The following is a 20,857-nucleotide window of genomic DNA, read 5'->3' as shown; positions in this document are numbered from 1 at the left end:
CATAGAAGCCAGCTGTTCCAGATGACCAGTAGTTAAATCTGTCTGACAAATCAGACAAAATGTCAAACAACTGTCTCACACCCCCCCAGGCATGGAGCTGGTATACTTTCATGTTCATAGATACACAGATGCATGTGTTGCAGCTGCATAAGTGGTCTGTAATCGTTGATTTCGGGTTTGGATCATCACCCGACTATCTCCCACCTGCTCACTCTTCTGCTGCCTCATCAGCCCCTCCCTCTCATACACTCACCTTCTTCACAATGCTGCTGCTGTGGGGGATATTGTTCTCTATATGTAGGCGCTGATGAAATTTTGAGTGTGAGTGGTGAATTATTTAAGAGGCAGCATTATGAAAGCAGCTTCTTGGCGCGTTGCTAGCGGGTATGAATCGATATGAGCCCTCCCCACCACCAACGCCACCGCCGCCTCCCCCTTTTTTCTCCCTGAAACCACAGACCCTCTGAACAGAAGTCCAGACACATGGCCACGGGACACGGCAGACTGGACAGCCAGATGCACTGTGCCTGTGTGTGTAAGAGGCTCGATGAAATGGAGTACTAGAGAAAGCCAGTTAGAAAGAGGATGGTATTGTGTGTCTGTGTGTGTCTATGCATGTGAGACAGACAGAAGGGCCTAATTCAGACTGACCACATCCACAGGAACAGATGGCCAACTCAAGGCCTGCCAAGTCTATTCTTCTTTTCCTCTGGTTCTGCCTCCAGGCAGGGGTCTACAGTCCAAGTCAGAAGGGTTAGAAAACAGACAGAAAGCCATACACACAGACACACATATACACAAGCCTACGTTTCTGTCTGACCAGTTACATAACAGTTTCTCACAGTGGCCTTCAATGATGATTTGATTTCATGAACTTGATTTGTGCAGTGCCAATGCTCGGAGGCTTTCAAGACTGAATAAATGACCATCTTCCAGCACTGACTCTCTCGTTTCACTTGATTGTCTCACAGTGAGTTAGTCGACATCCATTTTTCTCTCTGTACCTCGCCCCTCCCCTCACCTCTTTTCTCTCTATGTGTGCCCATTCTGCTGAACCATTAAATCTGGTTCTCTTTTCTCATCTGTGTATTGGGAGTCCATGTTTGGCCAACGCTGTTGTTTTCTCTCTGGCCAATGATTTCCTGCCTCAAGAACAAGCAGTTGGGACCAAACAAGAACCACCTCAAGGAGCTTGGATTTCACAGCACCGATCAAAGAAAAATGGATGGGTTTCAACCTTGTGGCGAACTTAACATTCAGGGCAGAGCAGATCATTATTCATGAGACGCACAGAAATCATAAATAGCTCACAGGGATGACACAGTGTTACCTTGACGGATACCTGAGTTTGCATGTGCCTTAACAATGACAGGGAATGGAAGAAGTCACCAAACAAGGAAACACAATAGATCAGTGTCTGAAGAGATTAATGCATCCTCTCCAACTGCTGACCTTAAAGGTTTTTCACGAACTGGGTCATATCAGACAATGAGCAAATTGTAAACACACTCCCAGTTTCACCAGACTTTAGCTGGAAATCAAAATAAATTATTATTACAATTATTACTAAATGTGTTATGTGTAAATGTCGATTACATTATAGACACAATTTCTCTTTAAAGTTTTAGCTACGGGGATGGCTCTATAGATGGCAACATGGGCCTTTCCAGCACTTTAGTCCGGACTGAAATATCTTGGCAACTGCCGGATGGATTGCAATGAAATTGTGTACAGGCATTAATGGATAACGCCTACTGACTCTGCAATACCATAACCTTTCGTCTAGTGCCACCTTAAGTTTGACATTTTTGGTTCAAAATGAAACACCCGGACTATTGTTGGATGGATTGACATCAAAATTAGATATCCATGTCCCCCTCAAGATAAATTTTACTAACTTTAGTGATCTCTTAACCTTTCTTCTACTACCTTCGCTGTCAGCAGGTCTAATTTTTTATTTGTTCAATACTTTAAGACAAAATACATGCAAAGCTAATGCCATTCCTATCAGATTCTGCTTGTGTTTAGTGCTAATTAGCAAATGTTAGCATTCAGCTAAAAGCACCACTGTGCCTGCAGCCTCACAGAGCTGCTAGTATGGCCTTGGACTTGGTCTTATCATATTTTCAACAACTGTCTTTATGCAGCAACATTTTCTTACCAACATTTTGGGTGAGCTTCCAAATAAATGTTTTAGATCGTATAGCTAAACTTAGAGTCTACAACCTGTCTGACCTTACATGTCTCTTCCCCCGACTCTCTTACGTGCAAAGTCTCAGCAATTAACTTGTGAGTAAAATGTTTTCATAACTGCCGAAAACTGTGAAAAAAATGTACTTCATGCAAACATTTTTCTATCTTTTCCACTTTTCAGGCTGTCTTTCTACCTCCAATTCTGTCTCCATCTTCCCCTCCAATGTTCTCTCTGTTAATTCTTCAAGAGGCACAGGGCTTAAATTATAGAGGGCTAAAAATAATGGCTCTATAAATAAGAGGTGCCCATTGAGAGTGATTGAGAGGCGAGGTCGCTAGGCAGCTAGGGATGCTGGGTAAGTTGGATTCATTAGTGCTCTCCGATTCCAAAGAGTAGCCCCCACAACTCTCCCACACAAACACACGGCACGCTTTTCTCATAAACAACACACACTGACACTCACACACACACACACACACACACGTGCAGTGTTGGGATCACGAGTTGTTTCAAACACACTTTCTATCTCTATCTCCGCAGCTCTCTGCAGTGTTGCAAATTTAGCCCCATCAGTACCATCCATCAACCCTCATTACCAATTTCCTGTTCTCTCTGAGGACTCCATGCAGGCCACATTCTTAAAGCATTGTTCATCCACCAGCGGAGTGGAAAAAATGTGTGTGCATGTGCGTTTGCATCTATGCATGTGTGAGACAGTGTGCAGCAGAGACACCCTGTGTCTGTTTTATTATTCATACTCATGTGTGGATCCTCTTTCAGCCCACAGACACCTGCCAGAGATACACACAGCACATACTGATGTTCTCGCTATATTTTCTCTCCATCCCCCCTCTCTGGTGCTTAACTGAGACTGTCTTTAAACAATAAACTCAAAAATACTCCTCAACAAACCACTTTGTATCTGTGTGTATCCCATTTGCATAGGTATGCAAAATTAAATTCACTGGCTCTGCATTTAGAGCCTCTATCTGGCCTCATACACCCACACAAGTAGACACACACACACACACAAGTGGACACTTTTATTGCCCTGATGCTCTTTTTAATGGCCCTTCTCCTCCCTCTCGGTATTGACGTCACATCCATTAGGCTGTGCCTCTGGGCCTTTTTAGTGGAGGCTGGAGCGCAGGACTCCAGTGTACGAGATCCCCGTCCAGAGTCAATCTCCACCTGATAAACTCGCCATATTGGCTGATCTGACAGACGCAGTTACCACGGCAATCTGTCCAATCTCGCCGCACACTGCCACGACTATCAATCCACTGTGAGAAGAACCCATTGAACTGTGTGTCAGAGGGGAAAGCAGTGCGTTAACAGTAACACATGCACTCTGTGAGCTCTGAAGCTCTCATCTGTTTATTGTCTGCACCCACACAGCTCTACTATCAACACACATAGGAGTGTTGATAGTTGAGCTGAGAGAGGACTATCTGTATCTGGTGCCACAGAGAGTAACCCTGGCGGGCTAATGCGGAGAGATAACGTTTCACGTCTGATCAGCATCAGAACCATAATTCACTGGCCTCTCCCAGCATCCATCTCTCTCACAATGTTCCCAACAGCAACATTCTCAATTAGAGAACTCTACTTATCCTGGGAATAAGCCTCTTTTCAAACCCTGGATATAGTGCTGAAGTCTCAACAGCACCCTACAACCCTACAAGTTGCACTGACTTACTTGTTTCCCCTTCATGAATATAGAATGAGTGTGAAGTACATAGGCAACTTCAGCCATAACAAAACAGAGTTAGCCACACTCGAGCGGTGACAATGCTGTGCTGCCTGGTGTAGACAGAAATGGCAAATGACGGCTTGGGGTCATGTCAATTTGGAGCTGAAAGCCACCACCAGACGGGCTGAATTTTGATGGCAAAGCAGAAAGGCACCGTCTGAAATACTAAAATAAAGCTTGGTTCTTCAACGCTCCGGAGACATAATCAATGGTTGGTGCGGCTGGCTGAACTTGCAGGGGCTCCACTGTGACTTAGTGCTGCACATCTAAACCTTGTCGCCAACTGGAGCTGAGCTCAATGTAATGAGAAATGAGACTTAACTTTCAGTACAGCGAGGGAGGGAAAATCACCCAAGGAGGAACAAGGGAAGAAGAAAAGAAGAGATAGAGAGGAAAAAAAACAACAACTGCAGGTTGTTTTGATAAATAACGGTGACAAAGTGTTCTGGGAAGAGTATTATAGCTCCAATCCATCAACAGATCATCAGGCAACATAAATAATGAATGTGTTTCGTGGACATAATAACAGAGGGATTTTGCGCACAAAATTAGAGAGACAGTCACCTGAGCATATTGATCCATTCCCGAAAGGACAAAAGATGGATCAATTCATAAGTTTCCAGATTCTGAAAGCAATTGTACAACAAAGATTGCTTTGTAAATTCCATTAAAGAATATGTTACATTTTTAAGCAGACAGAAAAGCCTTTGTTCCCCATCTAAGTTCCAAAGTCATCTCTTGCTGCAGATTGGTTTTCTAATTCACACTTCTCTTATATTTTCCCATTCTCTTTTGTTACAAAGCAATCACTTTGACTGAACAGAATAAAGAATATACCAATGAAGGAGTGAAGGCTTTTTTCCCTCTCTTCCCCTGTCTTATTGTTTCCTTTCCTTATCAGTAGGGGCAAACCTATACAGGAGCCATTCATCTTTCGACTCCTTTGAAGTATCTTCCATCCAATCGGGTTGACATCTTTTTATTATGGGCAGTGTGTATTTGCCTGTGTACATGAGGATATGGGGGTGACTTTCCTCTCTCCTTCAGTCTGTTACGACTATATATTAAGAGGGAGGAGTTGTGTAAGTCTGTGTGTGTGTGTGTGTGTGTGTGTGTGTGTGTGTGTGTGTGTGTGTGCATGTATATGTATATATGTGGGTGTGGGTGTGGGTGGCCTTATTCTTGTATTACACAGTCCCAACAATTAGAATTTTTTTTATCACAGCTCTACAGGCAGATGGATGTCAAAAAAGAGTGAGTGAGTGAGTGAGTGAGTGAGTGAGAGACAGCTAGATAGAGAAAGAGAGGGAGTGAAAAGAGGTCAGTGGGGCATGAAGGAGAGTGAGTGACATCAGAGACATGGTTTTCCACCCGTCCATCTGTCCACTCAAAACAAACAGGCCAGTCATTAGCCAGCCTCCAGCTGTTATGTCTTAGTCTCCAAGTTTTGAACACTGCTCATTTATACGAGCACGCACACATACACTCATACAGTGACACACACACACACACACACACACACACACACACACAGATGTACTACAGCAAACGGCAAGGCCTCCTGTCTGTCCTACACGAGTTGCCCTCAGTGACCACCATGACACATTTTGAAATGACATCATCTCACAAAACTGTAAAGTGGAAACGGCTCGTATGTGAGGCGTTTTCTCATCTTGTTCTTTCTTTCCATCACTCTTGCCATGGAGGGGAGCATATCTATGTTCCCAGCAGTGGAGTATACAAATTAACTAGACTACAGCCATGCAAGCAGCTCTGTGAGGCTGTACTTATGCACAGCTTTGCTTTTAGCAAGAAGCTAACATCAGCATGCTCACAGTAACAATGTTGTCATGCTGATTTTCAGTAGATAATATTGACCAGGTTAACCATCTTAGTTGAGCCTGTTAGGGGAGCCCTGGTAGCTCACCTGGTAGAGCTGGCACCCCATGTACCAAGGCTAAGTACTTGCTGCAGAGGCCGTGGGTATGAGTCCAACCTGCGACATCCTCTCTCCCCTCTCTGCCTCCCCCTTTCCTGTCTATCTTCAGCTGTCCTATCCAATAAAGAAAAAAAGCCCCCGACACACCACAGTCATAAAACCAAACTGAATCGCAGGACTGATGATGGTGTCATGAAAAGTCAGGGGATCACCAGCGTCAGCAGGATTCATCCTCTGGGGACCATATATGTCTGTACAAAATCTGTACAAAATACACAATCTGTCCGTTTTTAAGATATTTCAGTCTGGACCAAAGTGGTTGTCTGACCTGGCCATCCATAGACCTATGCCATTAAAGTAGCTAACAATACACAGAACACAGTATCTGCCCTTTTCATGACATTTAGCAGCCTAGGTATGGAAAGCAGGAATGCTGTTCAAATACAAGCTACAAACAGTGAACACAGAGCAGATGCATAAGAATAGACACAGACCTTGTGATTGCTACTGTATATGTACAGCTACAGCTACCACTAATAATAGATAAGCACGTGTTATGCTAAAAGCAAAGTAAAAATATTATAAATATTACTGTGCTGGACTGAGGAAAAACAATGATATTCAAACTGAAAGGGCTTGAAGAGGACATAACTGGCCAACATTCAAAGGCTGGGGGCCCCAGACTGCTCACTGTGACTGGGTCTCAAATCTCCCCAGGGGTTCCCTGCCACCTCCGGCCCTCATCAAAGCCAAGGAGACAGACCGAGACTGAGAACCGGCAGTGTGACATTGCATGTGTATATCTGAGTGCTTGTGATAGTGCTTGGGCATAGGGTTACACAGGCTAAAAGAAAAGAAACAAACAAACAGAACACGAATGAATGGATTTTAAACACTGTGAAATGACATAATTTGTTTTAAAGTTGTTTTTGAGCAGCAGATAATTTTAGTCATAAATTTGTGTTTGTATTAGTGTCAATTTGTAACATTTAAGAGATATACGTCTATATAACTCATTATAGTATCTTTAAATTGGGCATAAAACTAATCCTCAGATTTGAATTAGACTAATAAAAAGCGTTTTGCAATGTTTTTAATTTGGTGAATTTCAGAAGAGTGTGAGTGGCCTGTATTACACTAATACTACAGAACTGTAAGGACTGATAAAGCCTCAAGGAGAGATCATATCAACATGCATACAACCACAAATAGTGGCTCTGAACACAAAAACAAACATAGTTATTTTCCATGCTGGTTCAAAGCTGATGGAGGCATAAATGCTGGCAAATTGCCAGCTTCATCAGCCACAAGAAAACGTTTTCCCCTCTGTTTAGTTATTTCATGGCTCCAAACAAGGGTGGGCTTGAAGAGACATAGGCAGTCTATGCTGCTCAACCTATATATCAGCAGTATATTAGGCAGCAAGTGAACATTTTGTCCTCAAGTTGGTGTGTTAGAAGCATGAAAAATGGGCAACGACCACCAGGGTGCCGAGGTGGTCATAATGTTATGGCTGATCGGTGTATACTACAAACAGTTAATGTAAGATTATTTAAAGGGAATCCTTTCCTATAAATCCTAACATATATTTCAATAATAACCTATAAGGATATACATATTGGCAAAATGTTTAATTCAATTACAGAACATATCAGACTTGCACTAATTGTGCAGATTAAAAACGAGTTTAATTGATTGGCTATAACTGAAATCCACTCAACCCCCCCCTGCTGAGAAAGCATTGGTCACACTTAATGATATATTCATCCTGCTCTTTTCCAGACTGTGCTGCACTGCACCAAGGTTGAGCTTTTATCTCTGGACACCTCAACAAATTGTGGTTGGTTGGTTGAGCTCGCATTTGCATTTTTATGTTTGTTTCTACACAATTATTGTTCTCATAGTTCTTTTTCACTTTGGACATTTCTCTCATATGGGTATAATTTTTTCCAAAGTTTGTTTTTGCCTCCTGCTGAGTAAAACTACCATTAACTGACAAGTGTGTGGGTTTGTGCACTGGAAAGCAAATGTCCCCCCCGGAGATTGAGCTTGGTGTTAACCAACAGGCACGACAATGCAGAGGAGAACCAGAGGAAAGAAAAATGACCATTATCCAGTTTCATGGTGAGTTGTGTTTAGATATATCAGTAATTACTATCAATTGCACAATACAGGAAAATAGTATTTTCATTACTGTATGCAATTTAGTGTAAATAATCACTTTATTTTGCAGCGGCATGATGAAACTCTCAAGTGTGGGCAATAATGTACCTTGAAATTGAGACTGAAATGGAGAGGAAAAGAGAGGAATTGGCAAGAGCAGGACAGGCAGACAGTCTTTGCTTTAAAAGCACATTTTGTCTGAAGCCTGATGTCTGACTGAAACTGAGGCAGTATTTTTTTACTATGTAGTTCTCGTCTGGTGTGAGCTTTAACTATCTATCTAAACATCGAACACATGAATTTTACATTACAGTGTGACAGACAGCTCATCTGTCTGAGCTCAGCTCACCCCTGCACGGCATGCATTTCTGAGTGAGTGTTTGTATAAATGAGTTTGTGTGTGTGAGTGGCTGCCAGTGAGAGTCTCAAGATAGCAGAATAGTGGAACAACAATGCCATCCTATATTGCCAAGATTGTTGTTGATGTTTTTTCCTTTGGGCCTCACTTTCAAAAGCTCAGTTTCTTTTTCCTTCTTGAATTCTGGTGCTCACTTTGTGGTTTGAAACTTGACCCACATGACACATGACCAGCTGCCTACTCCAATCTGTAAACACCTGATGAATGAGAACATATCCCTCTTCAGTTTTTGCACTAGACATCTCTGGCAAAATACATGTAGGTACATGAGACTGAAGGAAAAAGATAATCATCACCATTTCCTGTTTTTACTGTGTGAAAGTTCAGGGTGGCCCGCTTTACTGCACCCACACACATACACCAGGCACCACATCATCGGGGATACCAGCTTTCATGAACAAATTTCACAGAGTGGAAACAAAAGACTTTTTACTACCTCTTTTATTTGATGCCTGCAGTGGTAGGTCTTTTGAGGTAGCTATAGGGGTAAAAAGAAAAAAATTACCGAAGTAATTTCACACAGAGTACAACTTTCAAAGACTCCTCCAAAAAACCATTTCAGAGATGGAATGAAAGTTAAATTTGCTCCAGGTGAAGAGATGTAATGTATTATTCACCGAAATGAAGTCTTTCAAAGCTGTTACTTGTCCCTTCACTTACATACAATTGGGAAGAGGGAAGAGAGATGAGGAGGGAAGTCGAGGTGGGAGTTTGGGAAGTGAGGAAAACAAAGCTATTCTCTGAAACATGACAGCCCTGAAGGCTTGACGCAGTGTGTACTGTGATGGGATGACTACCCACAAAGACAGCAGTGTCATGGGGATATAAATTTGCAGTCAAAGGCAGTTGCATTTTTCAGGACAGATATCCACAGGTACAGATGTACTGTATCCACACACACACATACATGCAAGGATGTTAGGTATGAGGTAGAAGTCAAGAAGTGTAAAGGAAAAGGGTTTCCGATAGTGATTCATTGGAAGACTTTGGCATATACTGCATGCCAAGGGCTGGTAAATGATTTAAAACTAGAATTACTGCGCTGCAGTTACATGCCTCCACCAACCAGTCAAGTCGCAGTCTACATCCATGTCTGCACAGATTCATATAATATATGTGGTTAATACTTGGAAGCAATTGTAAATAGGTATATGATAAGTGTATTTTTTGGCTAAATGGAAGTTATCACTAAATTAATGTTACATATGTATGATTCCAGTGAATATAAATTACACATGTAATTGATTATTACACCAAGATGGATTCTTATATAGGGTATAGCTATACAAAATGTGGTGCTCTTTGTCAGCTGTAGGTGAAACTCACTCACTCACATACTGGATCACGACAATATGTTGTTGGCAATCAAATGATTCTGTTGACACTCCTGTGAAAGGCTGAATGGATGAGATGGAAAGATGGAAACCTGTACTGTGCCAGTTGTTTTTCATTCATTGTGGTGTCCCAGTCAACGTGTATGACATCTATTTTGAGATCACAATGACCTTTGAGTCAAAAGTGTCACCAATTCAGTGTCCGACCAACTGTGAAATATGGTCACAAGCTCCCATTCTGCTCCTGAGCAATGGTGTTGATTAAAGGGCAAAAAAGGGTTTTTCCAGGATGTTGTGATGTCACAGTGAGGTTGACCTTTGACATCTGTGTGAAAATGTGGTCATAATTACAATATCAGTCCTAGAGTTGTGACCAAAAATGTGTTTGTCCAAGTCATTTTGAGGTCACAGTGACCTTTGATTCAAAAGTGTCACCAATTCATTATCCAACCAATTGTTAATATGGTCAGTTTTGGCCAGAAGGTGAGGTCACAGTGACCTTGACCTTTGACCACCAAATTCTAATCAGTTCATCCATGAGTCCAAGTGGATGTTTGTGCCAAGTTTGAAGAAATTCCCTCTCTCTTCCTGAGTTATCGTGTTAGACGGGCGGATGGACGCTGGCTCTGGGCCATAAAAATTTAATTAAACCAATAAATATATTTTAATAAAATATCTGTCACATTATGCATTTTCATTATTATTTCGGCTGCACAATCAGGCACTATGTGCTAATTTAAAGGCCCTGGAAACCAATTTTCTCAATCAGCTGTTTCTGTAAGCATTGGGTTTCTACATGGACACATGATCTTCTGCTTATGTTAGAACACGGCTTGCTATATTACATTAGACATTTCTGTATTTGTGTTTTCACTGAAAAACCGCATGCTGAAGTTGCTATGTGTAAACAAAGACCCTAAATTCTTACAGTCCAGCCTTGATGAAGATAGGATCTAGCAACAACAGAGCAAAAACTCCTTAAGCTGCTCAACTGACAAAGAACAAGAGGCAAAAGTTTGTGGACATAAATCCAGTGTCCTGGGGGATTTTACAAAGATATTGGTTCTTTGTCTGGTTCATAAATGTTACCATTATAATGAAATGAAGCTTATTTGGCCGTAAAAGCTCAAACAAACAACTTGGCAGATTGAATCACCAAAGCCAATCTGCAATTCATTAACAATAGAGCTGCTCCAGGTTTTGTTCCGCATAACAAATTGCTTCATTGTCTCTGTTTTGTAGCTCTGAGGGAGGGTGTTTTAATGTACAAAAGTGGCCCAGGGTATCCACTGGACATATTGTATATTTTATCATGTTTTTCTGGTTTATACATACTGTAATTTATTTTCCATTTTATATTGAATTTGGTTTTTATAAACTAGCTTCTTGTTTCTGACCAGTGCTTTCATTTACTACTTCTGTTCTATTTTTCTTACAGTTACACTAAGCTTCAATGACAGACATGCAAACGTACACTGGAGATTCAAAAGCACTGCCTCGAAAGACTGTGGGAGTCAATTATACCACTGTGATCTGGGCCATAGATTACACTTTAATAATATAAGTATCTAATTACTGCCTTGCATCCTTCACGCCTCTTCTGTACTCCTTAGTCATTATCGCCCACTGGCCTCGAATCACAGATAGTACGCAGACTTTAAAAGAAAACACAGCATTCGCTATGCGTTCTCATTGTATAGCTACAGTGTGCTTTTTTGTATACACTGGTTTACAGCATGGCAAGCTGCATTTTAATGCTATCTCCTCTGTAACATGTTTCTAGGGACCTGTAGACCTGCTTAGCCCTGTGTATCAGCTGTGCAAGTCACTAATAGAGGGCAGAGCCGGAGCAGACACACAGAGCTAAGTGCCCGTATAGGACTGAGCAGCAAGGGGAGGAGGGAGAGGCAGAATTCAAACATGCAGAGAAACGCTTTACAAAGAGATGTTGCATATTACGTGAGCCGAATACTTAATGTGTGAGTCCTATTAAGCTGTGTCTCTCTGTGTGTGTGTTCGGGAGATGGAGATGGTGAAAAGAGATGGAGAGATAGGTTTCACTTGCATCACACTGACTGCGTCACTCAGCGAGGTGTTAGCACTAACCTGATGTCCAGGCAGCGCAGCATAGGATCAGCGGTCGTACCCAGCACCCAGATGGTAAAGCCAACCAGCAGCAGTGTGGTTGTGAGGATGGTGCGCTTCACTTCCGTGGATGTGTCTCTTGCTGCCAGGTTCAATGCCACAGCCCCTCTCAAGCCTGAGAGCAGAGAAGACATGTCTGAGCAAACAGCTGGATTACTGCCATCCATCAAACCAGCAGACAACCATCTACTAGGCAATTATTTGAAAAAGGCAGGAGAGAGCTATCCAGTTAATAACTGTTCATGAGTAACAGATTACACTCTGACTATCACTATTATCGACCAGTTGCTGACCAGCAAACAGCCCCAAAAACAAACTTATAGATTGCTGTACAGTGGTGACTTAATGCTCAAAGCCGAAACAGTTCCCGGAGCAAATTCCAGGGAAACAGATGGGGGAGGTAGTGGTGACGGTGGGGGAGTTTGAAAAATAGCAAGACAAGGGCTTTTTACAAAGAAACCTTCTTGCGTAAGAGGTAAAGTGGGTCAGGCAGGCAGCAGAACATGCTGCTGCTGAGCTACCCTACATCACATCAAACATTCCTTTCTCCTGCATCATCAGACCATCCAGAGCTTCAACCATTAGTCTGAGATACTAAAGTGAGGCGATGCTTTATTTATTCCTCTCCAAAAAACAGCTACAAAAATAGAAAGGCTGAGATTCTTCTTAAAAGATTCAGACGATATCGATTAATGTGAAAACGCCTACTGTAATGAGGGTAGTGAATCATTATGAAACCTGATGATGAGACCCATCTTTGTGTCCACCTATCTGACTTTATGCATACACGCACGCACGCACGCACGCACGCACGCACACACACACACACACACACACACACACGCACACGCACGCACGCACACACACACACACACACACACACACACACACACACTTCTTCCACAGGGGACACATTCTCTTAGCATCCTCATGAATGCCCTCAGCTGCAGGCAGTGAAGAGAGTTTTCATAGGAAAAATGATGGTAAGATTTTGAGTTTCTTGCAGCAATATCATCCCCAACCCAGCATTTATTAAAATAGCTGCCAGTGATGAGGTCCAAAAGTGCAAAATGTTGCAACAAATGAAAATAAGTCACAATAAACAATGCTGTTATGATCTTAAGAACATCACCTGCAAACATCATGAAGTGCTGGAAGTTGCGAGGTATCTTGGTTGTGCGTCCCAGGTTTAGGAGGAATGACAAAGGGTAGATGTTGCAGGCTCTTGATATAATGATAGAGAGCTGTTTGTATTGAGAACAGGTTAAGGATAATACTGATGACTGAGACACACTCACAGGTTGAAGTACAGGTTACGGTTAAGGTAAATCATATGTTCAGTTGATGTTTTGCTTTATTTATTCTAAAAAAGTCCCCCACAAAATACAGAAAAATACACGTAACTTCCAAACTAAATACAGAAGTAGAAATTATTTGTGAGATCAGCCTGTAAAAGTATACCCATTAAATATTAACATATTAGCACGTGCACACACATACAAAAATAATCTCAGAATATTTTCTGTTTAGGATGCAAACACAGCAGTGTGGCACCATGCCGAGGCATGGAGCCAATCAGGCTCTGCCAGCTGTCTCTGCCCTCCACACACACTTTGATGTTTCACATCGGATGGGACTGAATGCTAAGTGTCCTGGGCAGCAGTTAGGGAGAGGATATCTGTACAATTATCGGGGACATAGCTGCCGTCCTGGATACACTTAACATCTTTTGTCAAACTTTTACAAGAAGTTACTCTAGCCCCATATAACCTCCTACTCTCGTATGTGCATGAGTGAAGCCTAAGATCCTTCAGTAGGTTCTTATTAGTGGCACCAAAATCACAGCTATAAACCAGAGGAGGCTGGGCTGGAGGAAATCAGGCAATCTACTAAATACTGTTTTAAAAAACTAATTTTTCTCTTCAAATTTTGGTGAATAAATATGCAGGCAGGAACCCCTGCTTTAGCATCATAGGGAGAAGGAATTTTTGCTATTTTACTGTAAGTCTAAATATGATTCCTGGAATAATAAGGGGCCAATATCTTAGGCAGGGGACCTTAGCCTGACAGGGCTATTACTAAAACAGAGCCCCCTCTTACCCTGCAGTCAATATTAGATCTCATGCACCCTATGGATTTTCAAAAGCAATATCCTGCTACCAAAAGCAGTCATTTCTCTTTATCAAAGGCCTCTGAGCTATTTGAAAGGAGGTAATTAAGCACTTTCATCTGAGCCTCATTTCCAATAAAGCCCATCTCCATTGTCACTGGCAAAGGCTGCGAGCTATGGCGATTAAAATCTACTGCGTAACCAAAGAGCGATTAACAGGGTTGAATCACTGGGGTTATTTCATTTTTATAGACACTTTTAGCACTGTACAAGTAGACTTTGACCTCCATTTATTCCTGTTTGTAGATCCGGGTCAGCTTCCAGTTGGTTTAGTTAGCCAGATTTTTTCACTCTGTAAGCTTTTGTTATGGAAGCACAGTGCAGGACAAAGCTAAACAGGCTCAGCGCTCAAGTCAAACATTTTCTCACTGGCAGTCGTATACACTGGACATAAGAGCAATGGAAAAAAATCTGCTCAGTTGACTCTTTCTCTGGCTCTCCCTTTGACCCTATGGTGGAAGATGGATTGTAATAATAATTGCTGGCCATCTGGGCACTGGACTGTGAAAGAACAGCTCCTTGGAGTGCGGCCACTAGAGCCTCTCCTCAGGCATACGCTACGGTCATGCCAGCTCTCAGGCAAGGACAATTGTAACCAGCAGTCCATTACTACCCCTCCGTTCCCCCCAGGAAGGAAACCTGACAGATACAACAACAGTTGTGACTATGAGACATCTGTTGCGATAGTGGAACTTAAACATGCAATGAGTATCATTAAGGGACTGGTGGCTTTTTGATAACAACGTGTATTGTGGCAGCATGCAGAGACTCCTGTCAGAGGAGAAACTGATTTCTACCTGCAAGGTTTTTGAGTCTAGGTGCAAAATATTACGACTGAGAAGCTCTTGCTCTCTGATTCTGTGTATCATGTACCATTGCTGTTTTTTCTTCTGTCAAACTACATTGAAGATAAACAACAAATGATTACTTTCACTATCATTTAATCTGTCAACTATTTTGTCTGATTATTCAAAAAATCATTTAGCCTGTAAGATGTCATAAAATAGTGAAAACATGCTCATCATCACAAAATCCCAGAGCCTAAACTAAAGTATATAAATGGTGATCAATCATTAGTACATTTGAGAACTGATTATTACATTTCTTTCTCAGTTAATTTTCTTTTTCTACATTTAGCCAGTAAATAAATGATGAGATAAATACACCACAAAACAACATCTTACATTTCCGAGCAAAAAAAAGTATTTTACAAATAGCCATTTAATAGTGTTAATAGTATTTAAGAGGAGATTTTTTTAGTGAAATTAGATGGGAATACCATAAAGAACAGCAGGAACCTCTTTCACTACAGTTTCTAGAACTAATAAGATTTAATCTTCAACCTCAACAGGGATACAGTGCTTAATCCACTACAAATTAAAGTACTGTAAGCTTATTTCAAACAGGCAAACATCTTTATTCCGCTGAGTTTTGCTAGAGAACAGAAAACAAGCAGCAGTAACAATAATTAAAGAGCCATTTAAATTTCTGTTTCATAGGCGTTCCTCAGAGCTAACGCTGCACTGCAGCATCTTAATCTGCAGAGATGGTGATCATAGGAGACTGGCTGAATGACATTTGCAGAGCTCACCGTGTCAAACCTGTACAATTTAAGTGCTGAGGTGTTTTGTTTTTTTTTTAAGTCGGGAAGATACTGCACTGCATTGCAGCAGAAAGACAAGACAGAAAACATGAACACAACTCTGGTCAAATAAGTGGCAGATGATTGTGCAAATAAGAATTATGACAGAAGGTTGAATAGACAGAACAAAACAGAACTGAACACAATTTCTGGGGTCTGAGTGGGATCCAAAGGCTTCACAGCAGGGTGTGAAGATGCTCCATCATGTAGCAGAAAAGGATACAAATGCGCCAAAAATGAAGAAGGCTTTGAAGACATGGTGAGGAAACGTCAACAATATATATCCCATGTAGCCGAAGATGAAAATCTCCCCAAGGAAGTTGAAGACTTCAAAGAGCTGCAAATTATAAAAGGGATTGAGAGGATCATGAGGGACAAGGTCACCCGAGATGGGGAGGGATATGGGGTGGATGATGATATGTGTGTTTGTGTGTTTGTGTGTGTATGGGGTGAAAGTAAAGGACTTGGATCATATCTGAAATGGGTAACCAGGCTTAGATTTGTACAAACACGACAAATCAAAGGGTTGATGTTACTCCCTGATCCTCAACAAACATCTACAGCTCCGAGCCATAATGTGGTTCCACTTAGCACCAGATATGTTTTTGTCATCATTTCTTTGTTTGGATTATATTTGAAACATGCCGTTTGAGGAAGCGTGTACAGAATAAAAGATAGCTTTCTGGACTTTAAAAGACAGCTAATAACTTGTTCCTTTATCATGATACTTTCTGGTAGATGAATATTACAATTCAATCCTACACTTTCAAAAATAATTCAGGTCAATCAAAGAGCTTGGATGTCGTTTACTGTGGATGAAAACTAAATTTGAATCATTCTAAGCATTTCTGAATCAAAAATTAAATATTTATTAACATCCTTATGTTGTATCTGGATTGAATTAGAGCAGATGTTATGATTTCATTAATTATTTATTAATTTCTGTTTTTATCAGTTGCACCAGCTTTAGTTTAAAAGCTTGGTAAAATATCAAATTGAATAAACGTACCTTTTCCCTTAAGAGCCTCGCAACACAAGGACAAGATGCCACACTGAAAAATATTTATCCTACTAGCTATTCAACTAGTGTCTGAATACACTAAATCACTTTCTGTCTTTTCCTTTGAGCTGCAGCTGCACGTATAAATCATAAAAATGTAGATAAAGGCATGCTGCCAAGTAAACATACTGCACCATACATACGCATTGACTACTGCATAGCCAATCCACTTTATAAGCAAAAGCTTCAACTGTGCTGCATTGCCTTTTAAAAGGCTTTTCTATGATAAACAGTTAGCTCCACTGTGGCACCAATAATGAATAATAAATGCATAGATGAGTATATGTGTGTATTTCTGATTTATTTGCTCCTCTGTGAAGCTTGCCGGTACAGTATGACAGTGTGCTGGCCTCCATCTGTGCTCAGCCTTTTAAGCAGATAGCTGGAGACTGGCTTCCCACACAGTCACCCACTGGACAACCAGAGCACTAATGGCAATTAATGATTGCTTGCGCTCGCACGCAAGACACAAACATTGGCATCAAAAGGCAGTTTGAAAAACAACAGTGAAATAGGGCTCAATCATCCTCCATAGACCTACCTGCTTGGTCCTGGTCCTGCCCACAGAGGATAAATTGTGAATTGTGTACCTTGCCTGGCTTAAGCCACAAAACAGCACTGCCACAATACCTGAAAAGATAGAGAAAAATGTAAGTGAAATGAAATAAAATTCAAAATGGGGAATAACCAAATAGCTGTTAAAATGTTAAACATCCATCTGTTAGTAGAAAATGAGTGAGCGTCAACACTTTGTGGGCAAAACTCATGGAGGAGTGTTCTGTAGACAGAAGGGAGTTAAACAATGAGCTGCATCTAATTAGTACAAAGTATGCAAAATCGCTTATACATGCACTTATTATGCAATCAGGCTGTGGGAATGCGTATGTTTGTGTGCTGGTTAACACACAGCGCCGTGGAGGTTTTCATGTTGAGAATATGCTGTAGGAGGCTCTTCCATCATAGCAAAAAGATTTTTTGAAAGTAGTACCAATAGTCTATATCTGCATGGTTCAACCCAGCATTTTCAAAAACCCACAAGCCAGAGATGCAATGACCTCCAGTTTAGCTCAAAAACATGATTTCCAAACAAAACCTGGAAAGGATGGTAACAATGTGAGAAACATTAGCAGAACAATGCAAGTCAAAATGTCCAAAAAGTCAATGAATCCAACTGAATCCTCCTGCGTGCAGCTACTTTTGCATTTGAGTATAATGTATGTGACACCAGATCAGGCTGGCCCAACCCTGTATCCACCCAATGTCCTGTTCCAGGAAAGTCCAGCTGAATAAACAGCTTCATCAAAATGTGCTTTAAAACCCAATTCAAGTATCCTCATGTTTCTGGCCAAGACATGAAGCTCTGGGACTGATAAATGCTAAAGAATGACATCATTGCTGCGGATCGGGCCAAATGCGGAGGAGCAGAAATTAACAAAAGGCAAACAAATGACAAGCAAAAGTACAGAAGGGAAAGAAATGCAGACAATGAAAGGCAGCCCAGAGAGGGGAAACAGGGTGGAGGGAGTGATTAGGGCCCCTGCTGGTAAAGAGGAGGCTGGCTGGAGCAAAGAGCTGGAATTTGAAACGCATAGCATGAAAGGTGGGTTGCTGCCTCACAGGACATGCTTGCTTTGTTGCAGAAATTCAATTTTCACATTTTTGCTCCCACTACTTTGAGAGAGAATCACAGAAGATGGAAAAATATGAAATTATTGTGATGGTAGCATTAGTTAGAGGACAGAGCTGGCAGTAATAAATATGGCAGCAAAGAAAAGATAGCACCTGTGGTTCAGGCTGCTAAGTGAAGCTAGTCCATTACTCTCTCTTCACCATCCGGTTTCACACTAGGATGCTGACCTGTACCTGCACTATGCTAGCTCCAGTACTCCCTGTTCACAATGTCCTTTCCAGCACTGTTCAACAAAGTCTAATGGAGCATGCCAGCATGGCAGATCTCATTTTGGTTCCATTTGGTTTAGGGCAACGGCAACCTCCTTGGTTTACACAACACTGACAGAGGTAACACATCATCCATAGTCCATACAAAGGGTCTCCTACACAGGGCACTTGGCAACAGATGAGATGCATCCCATAATGAGCCGTTTTGAGGGGCATAAGATTAATGATAGCAGGGCTCCCTGCAAGGCTGAGGGTCATTAGGCGGACCCTCACTAAACTCCAGCAATTAACAGAAAGAATCTCAATTACCAAAGGACACCAGGGAGGACTCGCATCGCTCACTGGGTCGCTCTGTATGAGGTGCCACTTCTCCCAAATGGACCATTAAAGGCCTTTGTACAGAGTGGCACTCCACAGATAAGTTCTGTGGGGTCCAATTTTGTACCAAGCATATTGAAGATTGCGATAGGACTCATTTTAAGGATATTGTAACAAATCATCAGCATCAAAGTTGGTTTTATAACACCGCGGGTTTAAGGTCAAAAGAAAGTATTTTTACCCTTAGTACTGGTAACATAGCACATGCAGCATAGTACAAGTTGTAGCTACACTAAAAATACCAGAGACTCTGCAACAGATAGTATTGACAATCATTGGTTTTGCTGCGGTGTGCCTCCCACACTGGAGAGCATTAAGAGTGGTGTACTTTATAGACAGGGCATCTGGGTCCAATAGACAAAGGTTATGCTATTTCATTAAAACTGTCTTCTCCTCCTCCACAGGCCACAGGGAGTACTGCCAAGTAAGAGAGAACTCTACAACATCAGTTGAATGAGTGCAATTCCTTTGACACAACCAGGGCAGGAGGAACAACAACCCTAATGCGTGCATATGTACACCACATTCATATTTCAGAACTACATTAAGAAATGGACAAAGACAATTCCGGGCAGCTGAGCCAAGTAATTGTTGTTTTTCAAAAACATGAGCTACCCAACATTTAAGATACTTTGAATCAGTAAACTGAAAAATATAACAAAATAAAAATTCAACCTCCACTTGACAATGGATGGAGAAATCATAGGCAAGAATGGTGAGGCTGGTTATGTTATATCCATTTTTACATGAGACCTGAGCACTTCATGACTTTCCAGGAAACCTATGCATAAAGCTAGGGCAAGAATGCCATTATCTGGACTGCCATCTCCATACTAAAGGCATGAACATGCTCAGACAGAGGAGGGTGGACACCATTTTAAAATGAGTTATGGAGGTTGAGCCCAGAACGGGATTGGTACCTGTAGTTCCCTGTAGAGAGGAGAAGGCTTAATACTTTCTCATCTGTACGTTATTGACACACTACAATGCCAAGGACTCTCAGAGGGTATGTGTGTGCATGTAATGGAAAGGCCTTCTTATAATGCTGGTGTGTGTTGAATGAGAAGGAAATTGCATTTGTTCTTGAGCAGGAAATTGTGCAAATGGTCATGTCCGGACAATGAAGAATGTGCACACTTCATTCCCAGGTTTGTGGGGTGCCAGTGGTCACAGAGATGCCTCGAAGCAGCAGAGCTTGCCAATAAAACAGCTGCTCGTGCCACTGATACTGTGCAGTAGTGAGCAAGTGAGTGCATGCAGTTGGAAAGGGACGCCTGAGGGGAAAAGGGCAACAGTTCACTAACAGGATTTGTATTCTGTCTGACCTCCCTGACACCAAGAGCACCAACAGGGCCACACACGCACGCACGCACACGCACGCACGCACGCACACACGCACGCACGCACGCACGCACACACGCACACACGCACGTACACACGCACGTACACACGCACGCACACACACACACACACACACACACACACACACACACACACACACACACACACAGACACACACACACGCACACACACATATATAACAACATATAAGCCATACAGCGCTCACCTGAAAGTCCAACGGCCTCAGCTGAGAGGAAGCTGCTCCAAGACAGCAAGAAGAAGACTGATGTTTCCAGCAGTGGATTCTCACACAGCCGAGTGAATTTGGTGAGGTGGAAAGAGAGTTAAAGATGTACACAAGGATAATCATACGGTATTTAACACAAATACAGTTTATGACTGTTGTGGCAGACTACATGTA

The 20,857-nt window shown here is 41.8% G+C and overlaps 1 protein-coding gene across 5 annotated transcripts in view; it reads right to left on the bottom strand.

Moving 5' to 3' along the window:
• LOC127369321 (sodium/hydrogen exchanger 9) overlaps window positions 1-20,857 on the bottom strand; it is a 59,128-nt gene that overhangs the window by 18,268 nt on the left and 20,003 nt on the right. For 4 of the 5 annotated variants that reach the window (XR_007886057.1, XR_007886055.1, XR_007886056.1 and 1 more), the window contains exons 8-12: window positions 20,663-20,763; window positions 17,360-17,448; window positions 15,982-16,095; window positions 13,079-13,190; window positions 11,908-12,061 (exon numbers count right to left, since the gene is read on the bottom strand). Coding sequence is in view for 1 of the 5 variants with exons in the window: in XM_051410572.1 (XP_051266532.1) it covers window positions 11,908-12,061; window positions 13,079-13,190; window positions 15,982-16,095; window positions 17,360-17,448; window positions 20,663-20,763 (570 nt within the window). In the remaining 4 variants the exon portion in view is untranslated. Of the gene's footprint in view, window positions 1-8,903; window positions 8,946-11,907; window positions 12,062-13,078; window positions 13,191-15,981; window positions 16,096-17,359; window positions 17,449-20,662; window positions 20,764-20,857 lie in introns of all 5 variants that reach the window. The other variant, XR_007886058.1, reaches the window with a different exon arrangement.

Source organism: Dicentrarchus labrax, unplaced genomic scaffold (genome assembly GCF_905237075.1).
Source record: "Dicentrarchus labrax unplaced genomic scaffold, dlabrax2021, whole genome shotgun sequence".
Classification (NCBI taxonomy): Eukaryota; Metazoa; Chordata; class Actinopteri; family Moronidae; genus Dicentrarchus; species Dicentrarchus labrax.
This window is presented reverse-complemented; position numbering and strand designations above follow the sequence as displayed.